The sequence below is a fragment of the Eptesicus fuscus genome, chromosome 18, assembly GCF_027574615.1.
Source record: "Eptesicus fuscus isolate TK198812 chromosome 18, DD_ASM_mEF_20220401, whole genome shotgun sequence".
Taxonomy (NCBI): Eukaryota; Metazoa; Chordata; class Mammalia; order Chiroptera; family Vespertilionidae; genus Eptesicus; species Eptesicus fuscus.
In genome coordinates, this window is record NC_072490.1 from 42,799,929 (window position 1) to 42,814,988 (window position 15,060).

The following is a 15,060-nucleotide window of genomic DNA, read 5'->3' on the forward strand; positions in this document are numbered from 1 at the left end:
TTTCTCTGTATGTGCTCAGGGAAGAAGGGGGGCGGGTGGGGAGAGAGAGAGAGAGAGAGAGAGAGAGAGAGAGAGAGAAACTCTCATGTCTCTTCTTATAAGGGCATGATCCCCTCATGAGGGACCACCCCCATGACCTCATCTAACCGTAATTACTTCCCAAAGGCCCCATCTCCAATGCCAGCACATCAGGGTGAGGGTTTTAACATAGGAATTTAAGGGGACACAAACATTCAGTTGGTAACACCAACATTTCGAGGGTTTTTAATATTCGATTGGTACTAATTGGGATATCTTTATTTTCATTCTCTTGATTGTCTCTCCCAACCCTAAGTATATTTTACCAATTTGGCCTTGCCAAATTGTGGTGGTGGTTTGTTTTGTTGCCTTGTGTTGTGCTTTCTCCATCACCTTCTCCTGTTTCCATCGTAGCACGATTGCTGCAGTAATATGGTGCAAGCTTTTCTGCTGTCTGTCTAAAAACAGTCACTTACCTCTGTCTAGAGGGGACCCCCACTGCGGGCTCTTGTACGTGCAAGGGGGTGAATGCTTGAAACTCCATTGAGAATTCGAGAACGCCCTGCCAATCTGTCGGAGTCCCTTGTTCTGCGGGCTGGATTTCATTTACGGGAGAGGACCTTATCATTTCACCCTTCATTGCACTGTCAGCTTTCTCTTGCTTGCCGGGTAGATGTTTGAGGAGGAATGTCAGTGTTTTAGAGAGAAAGTACAGAAAACAGTCTTTATGTTCAGTGTTGGAAGCCCTTGTGCATTGTGGGCCTTTGTTTGTACAAACCTAGCTCATCCTCACGCTTTGATTTTCAGAGCCATTGTGGGGACAGGAGGAGTGAGGTTGAAAGGGTAGAAATGGCTTTCCTTGGCCATTCCGGGCATCTTTGCATGTTTGCATTAAATTCATTGCTAAGTGCCTCTTCTGTATTATATGGAAAAGCTTTCAATCCAGGTCTTGCCAGAGAATACACATGAAAAGATGACATTAAAAATGGTTTTAGCTTTCATGGGCAGGGTATTACAGAATCTACCTAAGACTGATGAACTAAATGATTGAATTATAAAAGGACAGTTGAAATGTGAGAGTGATTTTGTGCATTCCAAGCTAAAATGTAAGGGCCAGCCACTGGTGCATGAAGAGATGTTTCCGACAAGAGAAAAGGCATCTTTTTCTGATTCACTTTGAAGTCGAACTCCAAGCCATGCATTAAATGAACAATATTATCATAGAAATGAGGGTGATAATTCAGTTTTGTCCGATGCTAAAATTTGAAAAATGGTTTTACAGGATTCTAAAGCCATGCATTAAATGAATACAGCATTAACCGGCTGATATGGTTAAATCAGCTTAAATGCCTCATACAGCCCATGTTTATGAGAAGAGCATCGTTTGTTAGTTCACCCCAGAACTTTCTGTGCCCTGGTTTTAATTTGCAGCATTTTCTTTCAAACCATCTCTCCAGTGCTTTGCCTGCTGTGGATTTGCTTTTTAAAGTAATCGATTCCGTATTAAAAGTATGAGAACGGTATTTTCTTTCAGTGCTCATTTGTTCTATTCTACTAATTATGTCCAGGCGTGTTTCAAATTATACAAGAAGCTTTTGTAATGCAAAAGCTCCCTGGGATTCCTTGTGTTGGTGAAAATACTCTGGGCTCATCTGCTTCTTTACATAAGCCCTACACATTTCCATTCTGAAGGTTATTTAATCAAAAGTGCACCAATAAAACCATAAAAATATTTAATGGCATTCCAGCAATTCCACATCAGTTTTCTTGTGTCATGTGAGCATGCCAGCATTTTAATTCTGTGGGTTTTTTGTGGAATTTGGGGTTCTCCAAAACATCCCCACATACTTCCTTTACTTGTTCATCTGTTGTTGTTTTTAAGGTAGAGGTGCTCCTCTCTTTTTCTTGTCTTGTCTCAATGTCAACTCTTTTTTCATAGGCTTTGTTCTTCTTTTCTGTCAGTAAACTTCTCTACAACTTTGCCTCTTGTTTCTTCGTTCTGATTATTTATTCATTGTACAAATACTGTTGAGTGCTAACAGTTAAGTAGTGGGCATTGATGTTGTGTGGGAGCCACCAGGGGGCAGGTGCTCACAGTAGCGTGATCAGTGCAGTCTTGAGAGGGGCAGCAAGGGAGGCCGGGAGGGCAGAGCTGGGGCACGCAACCAACTGCGGACTCAGTGATGGCTTCTTGGCCGAAGTGATGACTAAGTGAACAGGAGTTCGACATTAGCCAGACATATGCAATGAAGCAGGGCAGGAGGAAGGAGCATTGAGGAGGAAAGTACTGTCTGAATGTTATAGAAACCCCTCTTCCATCCCAGGAGGTGCAGGCTTGGTTGGGGTGTCTGTGGGAGGTGGAGTAGATGGGTGGGAGCAATGATGGAAATAAGGGGCCTGGAGTGAGAGGGTCAGTCCAGATCCAGCAAGTGTGCTCAGCCACAGCGTGGACCTGGGATGTCATCTGGAGGCAATGGACGCAGAAGTGGTCTCAGCTGCACAGGAAGATGTTGAGAGGGTCCCTTAAAGTCTCCACCTTCCCATGTCTTCGCTCATTCTCCTTTTTAGGCAACGGATGACCTGTTAGGACTGAAAGCTCCATTGCTTTCATTGATCAAGTCCAGCTTCTAAAATGAAGCAGGGTTCAGCATCCTCAGTATCATCCAGAACCCAGTCAGCTGTCCTCCACTCTCTGGCCTCTGAGCTGTGACCCACACAAATCAGCGTGGGACATGATACCACACCAGTGCTGGAGCTGCGTGAATCTTGGTGGGCGAGTCCAGTTCATTGGTTTTTTTGTCTCCAAAACGTTCTGGCCATTCATTTAATGCAAGTTAAAACTTGCCCTTCCTATTTGAGATCATCATTAAAATTCCCATTGAGGAGTTGGCTGTCTCTTTAAAACAGATGTTGAGAATGCTTACAGAGATTGGGCAACAGAAAGATAAAGGATGGTGATATGTCAGAGCGTAGAGTGTGGTGGTTGCACAGAGGAGAGGGAGGCACAGTTGCTGCGAGAAGTGACTGGTGGGATGTAGTCCAAGACTGAAGGAGATTGGGGATTTATCTCAAGCCTGCTTTTGTTTTTGGGTGGATCACTGCAGCATCACAGATAAGCACATTTTATTCTGAAAAGGAAGGCAGACATTATCTTCAGAGGTAATGAGCATATTCTTTTACTGATGAAAGCAGGAAAAAAGTGGCTCATGATCATTCCACAGTGATGATCATGGGGAAATTTAGCCAGTATTTTATCTCCCTGGCACATAGCAGGTGCTTAGTTAACATTCATTGAGCAAACGCAGGAACAAAGGGTTGGTTCCCTAGCAAATGCCTTCCTGGAAGGGGACTGGGCAATGAGCTGGTTGCACTGTATTGGCTCCCGGTCTGTCAGAGACTCGAGTCACCGAGAGGGTTCAGAGGGTGGCACAGAGAGGGGTAGTGTGGGGCCACACACCTGGTGATTTCTATCTCGGGTATTTAGACAGTCACATGTGCCTATTGGTGAAGCACTTCTCTCCAATAGTGGAGTTTGTGCTCTCCAGAGGAGGTCAGGCATGTGAGATGCTTCCCAGAGTGGGCCACTGCCATCACCCCCCACATCGCTTCCTACTTAGCAAGTGCCAGCAGGGGGTGGGGGGTACACGATGGTCTTTGTCTCCATGGAACACACATCACACTCACAACTGTAGTTTCTTTCTTTCTGTGCATGTGTGCCAGATGCTTTCTTTCTGTTTCTTATATGCCAGGTTCTATGTTGAGTCATCTCATTTCATCTTCACCACGAGATCATGGGGAGGTTCAGTTCAATCCCCAATTTCTCCAACACAAACATGAAGGCTCTCACTTAGTGTGTGGCAGAGCCAGGATTTGAACCCAACCTGTCTGCCTCAGTTTCATTAGTTCCTATTGCCCTAGCCTTTGTAAATCAGAGGAGGTGATCCAATCAGACAAGAGGAGGTGATCCAATCAGACAAGAGGAGGGGATCCAACCAGACAAGAGGAGGGGATCCAACCAGACAAGAGGAGGGGATCCAACCAGACAAGAGGAGGGGATCCAACCAGACAAGAGGAGGGGATCCAACCAGACAAGAGGAGGGGATCCAATCAGACAAGAGGAGGGGATCCAATCAGACAAGAGGAGGGGATCCAATCAGACAAGAGGAGGGGATCCAACCAGACAAGAGGAGGGGATCCAATCAGATGAGAGGAGGGTGATCCAATCAGACGAGAGGAGGGGATCCAACCAGACAAGAGGAGGGGATCCAACCAGACAAGAGGAGGGGATCCAATCAGACAAGAGGAGGGGATCCAACCAGACAAGAGGAGGGGATCCAATCAGACAAGAGGAGGGGATCCAACCAGACAAGAGGAGGGGATCCAATCAGACCAGAGGAGGGGAGAAGGAAACCAACAGTGCCTGAGGCCCTGTGTCTATAATGCTGTTTCTGAACTCTTTAAGGGGAGAAAGTGCTTTGTCCATCTCCTCACGGTGTGGTTGGTGGGCTGGCTGGACCATCTCCAGGGCTGCTTGGTCCCCCTCCTGTTCTGCTAAGAGACTCTATCCATGTCCCAGAAATTTGAGGAACAACTTACAGCTTTGGGGGGAAGGGGACTGGTCGAGTTTCTCTTTAGGTTCAATCCTGGCCGTGCAAAGGCAAAAAAGCAAATGCCAGAAGCAGACTCCGTGTTGCCAGTGACAATGTGCACTGCATCCTTTCTTCCTTAGACTACTGCTCTCTGGCTGTTTAAGTAAGGATGCAGGAGAACCATTCATAGCACTGAGGTGCCCAGGTCTGCAGTAGTGAATTAACATGGCCATCCCACATCACTGTTTCAGAGAGTAGAAATGTAGGGAACAACCATACAAATGCGGAAGTGAAAGAGAGCAGCTAGGAGCTTGGAAGCAGCTCCACAGGTAGGACACCCTTGGTGTCCCCCGGAGGAGCTCTGATGTAGGAGGAGCTCTGGGGTAGCGTGGTGAGCTTGCACAGCCAGCGGGCCCCCTGGCGCAGCTGCCTGGGTGCACCGTTCCTGCACAGCTGAGCCAGCTCCCTTTGGTGCTACAGACCAGATTGCTCAGCGTAGCTTTATCCTGATGCAGTCAAGGGAAATTAGTCAACTGCAAGCTTGGATGATGCCACTAACAAGCTGGCGGGGGTTCAGAAGAGCAGATTCCTCCACTGTGGCCCCCGCTCACACAGCGACGGCGAGCATGGTTTTGATTACTGCACATGTTCCTCCCTGATGAGGGCGAGAACTTCTTGGTCTTCTTTACTTTTAAGTCCTCTCCGCAGCCCCCCACAGGCACAGGCCTTTGCATTAGCAAAGCAGTTTCAGGTCTGTTGCCTCATTGGATCCTCACAGGGGCCCCTGGAGGATAAACAGAAGATGAATTAGCACCTTCTTATGCATAAGAATCCGGGATCAGAGAGGTTTAGTGACTTTCCCAAGGCCACACAGTGAGTACACTGCAGAGTTGGGAACTAGATGTGTGTCCTGACTCCCAGTTCAGAGGGTACACCACAAGAATCAACTGTGAGAGTGTGTATTAGGCAGAACAAGGATGAAGTGTTTAAATTTATCTGGGAAATGGAGTTGGAAAGTTTTTGGCTGCACGTTATTAAACAATTGAATAAAGGCTGCTGCAGCATCTAGGTACCTCCTATTCTCAGGGAGAGCCTGAGGGCTGGCAGCGGCAATGGCTCAGCAGTGTCCTCAGGGACCCACACTGGCTCCCTCTTCCCACTCTGTCTCCCTTGAACTTTGCTCTCCACTTTTCATCTTGTCCCCTCATGGTTACAAAATGACTTGCAACTGCATAAGAGCATCCCGAGTGAGAAAAAAGGCATGGATATAGATGAGTTTTCCTTTCATGAAGAGAAAATAATTCATGCCCAGAAAACTACCCCTTCAAGTTTCATTTGCTGAAAATGAGTCACTTGACCAACCCTCATGGCAAGACAGGCTATGAAGGCATGCATCCAGCAGAGGTGACCGGATAGCTGTGATTGGTTCAGACTGTTATGCGTTAGGCTTTAGGAATAGACATATTGTCATCCTGAACCAAATCAGTCAACAGCAAGGGTAGAGGCATAGGGGAGGGCCGTTTTATTTTCTTCAGTCAATATGGACTGAAAACTTTGGGGAAGCTCTTCTTCAGGTTGGACTGTGCCCTCTCTTTATGGATCCTGAGATGATGTTCTGTTTGGTCATGAAAAGTTACACTCCCATTTGTCAATGGCGCATTTCAGAACTGCATGAATGTATTTTTTTCTCCATGCTTCATCAGAAGAGATCTAAGCTCTAAGACCATGGAGCTATACTTTTTCAAATGCTTTTGTATGTCTAGACCAGTTGTTGGCAAACTGCGGCTCGCGTAGACTAAATGTTACCGTGTAGTTGGAAGCTGTGAGGATTAGGCAATTGTGGCATATTGTGTGCAAAGAGGTAAAGGGTAGTATATGACAGTGGTCGGCAAACTCATTAGTCAGCAGAGCGGCAAACCGCGGCTCACGAGCTGCAGTTTGCCGACCACTGGTCTAGACTAAGAACAAAGGTTAAAGAAGGAGCAAAAGCCAGACTGATGATAAACATAGAGGGTTGGGGATCAGAGAGGAGGCACTGGGGCGTGGCCGTCCTGAGGTCAGGGGCTGTGAGGTTAGACTATCTGGGATTGAATCTGGACTCCAGCCCTGATGTATGACTTTAGACAAGTTGATCATCCTTGCTCTGCCCCAGTTTCCCTATCTGTGAAGGGAAAGTATTGGAAGTGCTTCCACACGAGGCTGAAATGTCATGTGCATGAAGTCTAGCCTGTGTGTAGATGAAGTAGGTGTTAGTAGTATCACTACTCCGATTTGCTTGTAAGCACCTCAGCACATGGAACCCCATGAGTCTCCACACCTGTAGCAGAGGCTGCAGGTCTGGTCCTCTTGAGTCATCTCTGCAGTGTGTCCAGAGCAGTTGTCCCAAGCTCATCGCTTTATTTCCCTCACACCCCTGCTCACAGTCCTCCATGGTCCTCTGTGCCCTCAAGTTTAAAGTCCAAACTTGTTAGCTAGGCTTTGCATGAGATCTGGGCCTGTGAGATGGTTCTGGTTCCTTCCCTCAGGGACCCCGGGCTAGGCCTTTGGTCCATGTAGAAGTGCCCTGACACTCTCATTGAACATATTGTTCCTGGGCACCTGCTGTGCACTCAGCTCTGTGCTGTCACAGGGAACACACAGAAATCAGACATAGATTCTTCCAATGTGGCCCCGCCTTGTGGTGAGGGAACCAGGCACCAGGTAACTAGGATTTGGGAGGATTCAGGGGAGGGGCCACATCTGTCCCCCAGGCTGCTTCCCAGAGGAGGCAGGAATGAGCTGAGCAGGAGTCAGCCAGCAGATGCCAGAGTGAGGAAATTAGGGCTGGCTGTGCTAAGTTCATGGGGGAGGACTACTGAGTTAAGGTGCTAGAAAGGTCAACAGATGCCAGTGTCCAGAGCCTTGCCAAGCCCTGGGCAGGTTCATCTGAAGAGCAGTGGGAGCTGTGAATAGTGTTGATGGGAGATGACATAGTCAGATTTATAGTTTGGAAGGACCAGTCTAGCTACAGTGCAGAGAATCCTGCTTGATAAGAAAAATGAAGAGAAGAACACTCAAAATTCAACTTCCTAGTTGTGAGCTTTGGACAAAATCAAATGGCCTTATTCTGTGTATTCTGGAATCAAGCATGATTGGAAGGCGGGCATTGGCCTGTGTGGAAGCTGGTGTCACTGTGCATGAGTAATGCTGTGACCAACACCTGCGCAGCCCCCCAGAGTGCCCAGGGAACATCAAGGCCTCTCCTCTATTCTGGCTTCATACACTTGTGACCCACACATGCTTCCAGGCTCCATGAAGCCAAAGGCAGGAGCTGGAGGTCTATTCGCCCAAGTCTGGGATGCCCTTTAGATCCCACATGGGCCATGTGCTATCAGCCATGCCCAGGGAGCCCCGGTGTTTGGAGCTACCCCTAAAGGATCATCATTTAACTGTGTACACCCTGAACACTGCCAGACCAACACGTGCTCGAGAAGTTTCTTCTTCAAACTAGAAAAGAATCAAGGCCGTCTTTGGCATAGAGGCATGATTTCTCCAGGGGCACCAATGGGAAAAGCCACCTTAGGTGAATGGATTGAGCCTGTGATCATGCTGCTTTTCTGTTTGTGTGTGTGTGGCCTTAAATTATTACACTGGACCCTTTAAATGCTTACTTGTTTCCTCTTGGCTGTTTCTTCCCTCTGCAGTATAACGAGGAGCTTCACTATGTGGAACCTTGCCTGAATGGAACGTTGGTGCAAGCCGACAGGACGAACAAGGAGGTGAGGCCTGCTGCTGGGCGGGCGCGTCAGGGGGCCTGGCACACCCGTCTGCCCATGGTGATCACTTATAATAATTATGTCTTAACCTTTAGAAACTCATCAAATGCACTGCTCTTTCATTGCGGGCCTCAGAACCCTTGTGTGTGAACATTTAGGAAGAGGCAGGATGAAATCATGGCAGTACAATGATTGCATTGATTTCAGGTGCTTGCTAGTGCCGAAACAATTACATCCATTTTCTCTTTCTCTTGCTCTAAGCACATCCTCTGTTGTACTTGGCACCTGGGTTGACACCATTGAAAAAATATGACTGTTGCTGAGATTTTAAAGAAAATTTAAGTCACTTGGTATATTATTATTGCTTTTTATAATTTATTAAATAATTGTTGAGGTAGCTATTGGGGTAACTTGTCTCCCAGGTTAGAAGGTAAACTTTACAAGGATAGAGATGATGTCTGCTCTCTGCTGTATCTTTAATGTTCCAAGTATTGCCTGCTCCCTAAATATTATGGAACAAAAGGAAGACAGGTTAAAGAAGGACATTCTAGGAAAACACCCAGAATAGATTTTTATAAAAATAAATGTTGTTTCTTTTTGGCCATCTTTAAATTAGTCAGTACAACCACCACCGCTACCAATACTATGCCTACAGGGCAAGGTGACAATTTAGGCTGAAGGTGTCGCTGCAACGACAACAATGTCATACATCCTGGGACTCATAGCTGCTGTTGCTCACATTTGTTTTGTTGTAACCGCCAGATAGATACAATAAAATGATGCACCTGCCCTGGAGAGCAGACCCATGAGGTGGCCAAGGATAGCGGCCAAGGTAGGCCTCTGTGAGGCACTGTGCATGCGCTGGGAGACCCCCTGGCCCAAATGGGAGTGGCACTGGTGCTTAAATGCAGATGGTAGAAGCACCTGGTTTTGGCATCTCTGTGGTAGTGAAGGACAGAGGATTTAGAACACAGGTGAGAAGGAAGACATTATACCAGAATTGACATCCAAGCTTCAATTTGAAGGGGAAGAAATACCATAGCAAGCTTTGTTCTTAGGAGAGAGAACCAGGTACATTGTAGATCCAAGAACAAGTCTATCTAGCGAGTGTTGGTTTATGGCCTTTTTGTAGGCTATGGTAGGAAAAAATGACATAAACCTACAAGCGAATTTTCCTAGGGACTTTCCCTTTGTTTGGTCTTTGCCTAGGTCTGGATCGCATCCCTTCCCCAATATAGCAGCATTGGAATATCTCCAAACCTCAGATAGGTGTCCAGTAATGGTGCTTATGACATTAAAATAGAAAAGATGCTTCAGCCCGGCCGGCATGGCTCAGTTATTGAGCATCGATCTATGAACCAGGAGGTCATTGTTTGATTCCTGGTCAGGGGACATGCCCGGGTTTCACGCTCAATTCCCAGCGTGGGGCACGCAGAAGGCAGCTAATCAATGATTCTCTCTCATCATTGATGTTTATAGCTCTCTCTCCCTCTCCCTTCCTTTCTGAAATCAATAAAAATATATTTTTTAAAAAAAGATGCTTCAAATGATTAAGGCCTTCCTTTAGGTAACTTCCCAATGAACAGAGGCAGTTTGATATTTGGAGATATAAAGTCTTATGATTGAAAAACTTGTTAGAAAAGGTGGGCTAAAAACGTATTTAAAATTCTCTTTGATTGTATGGGTATTGAAGACGGGAATAGTTTTGAATATAAAAATTAATCCAGACTCTGATTCTGCCAATATGGAGTAGCCACATTTCAATCAGACTCTCTCCCTTACAAATAGAAGTCCCTGTACATAACTTAATCTAAAGACATGGAGGTGAGCTCCCTGGATTTCTGTATTGATTCCCATATGACCCGAATAGAGCAATCCAGATGACTCCCACCTGAACCAATAATAGACACACACACACACACACACACACACACACACACACACACACACACACATATAGAAGTTTCAAGAAAAGCTAAATGACCAGAAGAAGGGTGGTGTATCTAAGAAAACCTTTGAGACAACACCTTTCCTATTTCAGCCAAACACCAATGATACAACTCTAGACAACTCTCCATAGCTTCAGTGGGGCTGAACAGAGAGTTGACTTTCCATCCCACTGATACCCACATGGTTTTTGTGCTACACCTTAACAGAGAGACAAACTGCTAAGAAAAATGATAAAATAAGACTGAGTCTCATAATATATAGTCCAAAATGCTCAGAATGCAATAAAACATTTCTTGTCATCCAAAAACTAGGAAAATCACAATATAAGTGAGAAAAGACAATCAACACAAGCTAATATTGACATGAATCAGATGTTGAAATTATCAAATTGCTTCAATGAGCAATTAGGAATTCTCTTGAAGCAAGCAAAATAAAAAATAAAAAATCTCAGCCAAGAAATAGAAGTGATAAAAAAGCACTAAATGGAAATTATAGAACTGAAATATACAGTTACCAAAATAAAAAGCTAACTGGATCAGCTCACCAATAGAGTGGAGATGACAGCAGGTAAAATCATTGAACATTAGGATAGATCAATAGAAATCACCCAATCTGAACAGCAGAGAGAAAATGGACTGGAATGAACCGAGTCCCAGGGACATGTGGACAATAACAAAAGGGCAAGCAGTCATGTCATGAAAGTCCCAGAAGAGCCAGTAGAACTCGATAGATGTTTGAAGATGTATTGGCTGAAAACTTCTCCAAATTAATAAAAAGCATAAACATATACATTCAAGAGGCTAAGCAAATTCCAAATAGGATAAACCCAAGTAAATCAATGGCAAGACACATAATAATTAAATACAATTAGACAAAGGGAAGGAACTTGATAACAGCCAGAGAGAAAAGACATGTTACTCAAATTACTCATTTGAATGACAGTAAATTTCTCACGTGAAATCATGGAGACCAGAAGGAAGTGGCATAGTATTCTTCAAGTAGTAAAAGAAAAGAACTGTCAACTCAGGATTCTGTATTCAATGAAAATATATTTTATGAATGAAGGGGAAATGAAGACATTCTCAGCTGACTGAAAGCTATGAGAATTTGTTATCAGCAAATCAGCACTTAAAGAATGGCTAGAGAAGTTCTCCAAGCATAAAGGAAATAATAGAAAAAGAATTGAAACTGCAGAAAGGAAAGAATATTGGAATGGGTAAAAATAGGAGTAAGTATAATAGACTTCATAATTCTCAGGAGATTCTTAAATCATATTTGATAGTTGAAGCAAAAATTATAGTATCATCCAATGTGGTGCCCAATGTTTATTGAGAAAATACTTAAGACAATTATATTTTTAAAGTATGGAGGGTAAAGGAATCTAATTTCTACATTTTGATGGAATTGATACATGCTGACACCAGTAGACTGGGACAAGTTACATATTTTTAATAACTAGAGCAACTATAAAGAAAGCAATAAAGATGTGTATTCTTATAAAGCAACTCATAGGAATTTAGAAAAGAGAAACAAAGATGAGATTCAGAGGAAATGAAGAGGAAAAAGACATAAATTGGCAAACTTAAGCCTTAACTAATTATCTTTCACATAAACACAGCATTTAAAGGATAGAGATTGGCCAAGTGGATAAAAAAAATGATCCAACCAATCACTTGAAATACAAGGACATGGGTATGTTAAAAGTAAAAGGATGGGAGAAGGTATATAATGCAAACATTAATAAGGGTGATTATATTAACTTCAGATAACATCATCTTCAGAACAAAAAAAAAATTATTAGAGACAGGGAAAATACAGAATGATAAAAGGATTAACCCACCAGGCAGACATAACTATTCAAAAGGTGTTTGGACTAAACTACAGAGCTTTAAAACACGTGAAGCAAAAATTAACAGAGCTGTTGATTAGTGATATTGAGCATCTTTTTATATGTCTATTGGCCATCTGTATGACCTCTTTGAAGAAATGTCTACTCAGTTCGTTTGCCCATATTTTAACCAGATTGTTTTTGTTGTTGTTAAGTTTATTATATATTTTGGATTTTAACCCCTCATACATGTATCATTGGCTAAGTGTCCATTGATAGATGAATGGAAAACAAGATGTGGTACATCTATACAAGGGAATATTATAATTCAGCCATAAAAAGAATGTAATCTTGTGATCTGTGACAATATGGATGGACCTAGAGGATATTATGCTAAGTGATATGTCAGACAGATAAAGCAGTTACCACATCCTTTTGCTTATCGGTGAAATCTAAAAAACAAAACAATTAAAAAACCCAAAATATTAGATTCATAGAGAGAACAAATTGATGGTCACCAAATGGGAGAGGGGTTAGGGAATGCATGAAAAAGGTGAAAGGCAGTAAGAAGTACAAATTGCCAGTTATAAAAATAGTCACAGAAATATGAAGTATAGCATAGGGAATATAGTCAATAATATTGTAATAACTATGTATGCTGTCAGATGGGTACTAGACTTATTGGGATAATTACTTTGTAACATATATACCAGTAAATGTCCAATCACTATGCTACATACTCAAAACTAATATAATGTTGTATGTCAACTGTAATTGAAAAATAATTTTAAAAAAAGTAATACAGCTTGGGGTAGAAATAGAAAAACCTACAGTTAGCCCTGGTCAGGTAGCTCAGTTGGTTAGAGCATCATCCCAATATGCCAAAGTTGCAGGTTCAATCCCAGTTCAGGGCACATATAAGAATCATCCAATGAATACGTAAATAAGTGGAAAAACAAATCAATGTTCTTCTCTAGCTCTCTAAAATCAATAAATAAAAATTTACAAAAAGAAAAATCTACAATTACAGTAGGGACTTGTACACTTCAGAGTCTTTAATTGATAGATTACTGAACTGAAATCAGCAAGGATAGAGAAGAACTAAACAAAATTATTAATCAATAAGATATGAATAACATTTATAGAATACTTTATTTGCCAATAGCAGCATGCATATTATTTTCATGTACCCATGGACCATTATCCAAGATAAAACATATCCTGGGTCATAATACAAACCTTAACAACTATAAAAGAGTTGACATCATACTAAGTATCTTTTCTGATAATAATGGAATCAAACTAGAAATCTATAACAGAGTGATGACAGAAAAATATTCAAACACTTATAAATGGAGCATGCTTCTAAATAAGCCATGGGTCAAGGAGGAGGTATTTATATATTTTATATATGAATATATGAAAATGAAAAGACAACATATCAAAATGTGTGGGACAAAGCTGTTACAGATTTTAGAGGGAAATTTGTAGCACTAAAGGCCTACATAAGGAAGAGGACAGCCTCAAATTAATAATCTAACTGTCTAACACAATACACTAGAAAAAGAAAGAAAAATAAACCCAAAGCAAACAGGAAGAAAAAAATAATAAAAAGCAGAATCAATTAAATTGAACCAGGTTAACAGTAGAGAAAAATCAATGGCAACAAAACCTGGTTCTTCAAAAATAAATCAATAAAACTGATAAACCTCTAACAAGACTGGTGAAGATAAAAGGAGAGATTACGCATCACCAATATCAAAAGTGAAACGGAATATTACTACAGATACTGCAATTATTAAAAACAATACAAGGACATTACAAACAACTTTATACTCATGAATTTGAGAACTTAGAAGAAATGGGCCAAGTACTCAAAAACTACAAGCTATGAAAATCCAATCAGGATGAAACAGAGAACCTGAATAGTCCTATAAATATTTAAGAAATTGAGTTCATAATTTAAAGTTCAAGAAAATGAAAACAAAGGTGAGTTCCAGATTGTTTTGCTGGATAATTCTACCAAGCATTTAAAGAATTAACACCAATTTTACAGAATCTCTTCCAGAAAAAAAAAAGAAGAGGAGGGAAATCTCCCCGACTTATTTTATAAGGCTAGTAGTTCCCTGATAAACCAAAGTACAGAAGAAAACTACTGACCAGTATTCCTCATGAATGTACAGCAAGAGTCCTCCACAAAATGTTAGCACATCAAATCCAATCTATACTAATAAAAGGGTAATATGCTAATTAGACCAGATAGACCAGATGTCTTCCAGACATCCTTCCAGACAAAGCCACGGTGGCAGGGATGAGGCAGAGGCAGTTAGGGGCAATCAGGCAGGCAGGCAGAGGGGCTAGGGGTGATCAGGCAGGCAGCCAGGTGAGCGGTTAGGAACCAGCAGTCCCTGTTAGGGATCAGGCCTAAACTGCAGTTGGACATCCCCCAAGGGGTCCCAGATTGGAGAGGGTGCAGGCCGGGCTAAGGGAACCCCCGCCCTGTGCACGAATTTCATGCACCAGTGCACTAGTAATGTATATAAGGAATTATACACCATCATCAAGAAGGTTTTAGTCCAGGTATGTAAGGCTGGTTCACCATCAGTATCCAAACAATTCATGTAATTCACCATATCAACAGGCTAAAGATGAAAAATCATATGGTGACATCCATTAACTCAATAAAGGCATTTTTAAAAATCCAACACACTCACAATTTAAAAAAATTAAAAAAAAACTTTCAGCAAAACAGGTACAGAGGTGTCTTCCTTAAGTTGATAATGACCATCTACAAAATCCTACAGCTAATATTCCTCTTAAGGTCAGAACAGGCAATGATGTCCATATTCACAATTCTTATTTAACATAGTGTTGTAAATTCTAGCAGTGTGATAAAATTAGGAAAAGAAATAAAGACATA

At 42.5% G+C, this 15,060-nt stretch overlaps 1 protein-coding gene across 1 annotated transcript in view; it reads left to right on the forward strand.

The window, feature by feature from the left end:
* Positions 1-15,060, forward strand: part of CACNA2D3 (calcium voltage-gated channel auxiliary subunit alpha2delta 3) — an 827,325-nt gene that overhangs the window by 379,500 nt on the left and 432,765 nt on the right. The window contains exon 9 of the mRNA XM_054729840.1: positions 8,291-8,365. Coding sequence (XP_054585815.1) covers positions 8,291-8,365 — 75 coding nt within the window. The remainder of the gene's footprint in view (positions 1-8,290; positions 8,366-15,060) is intronic.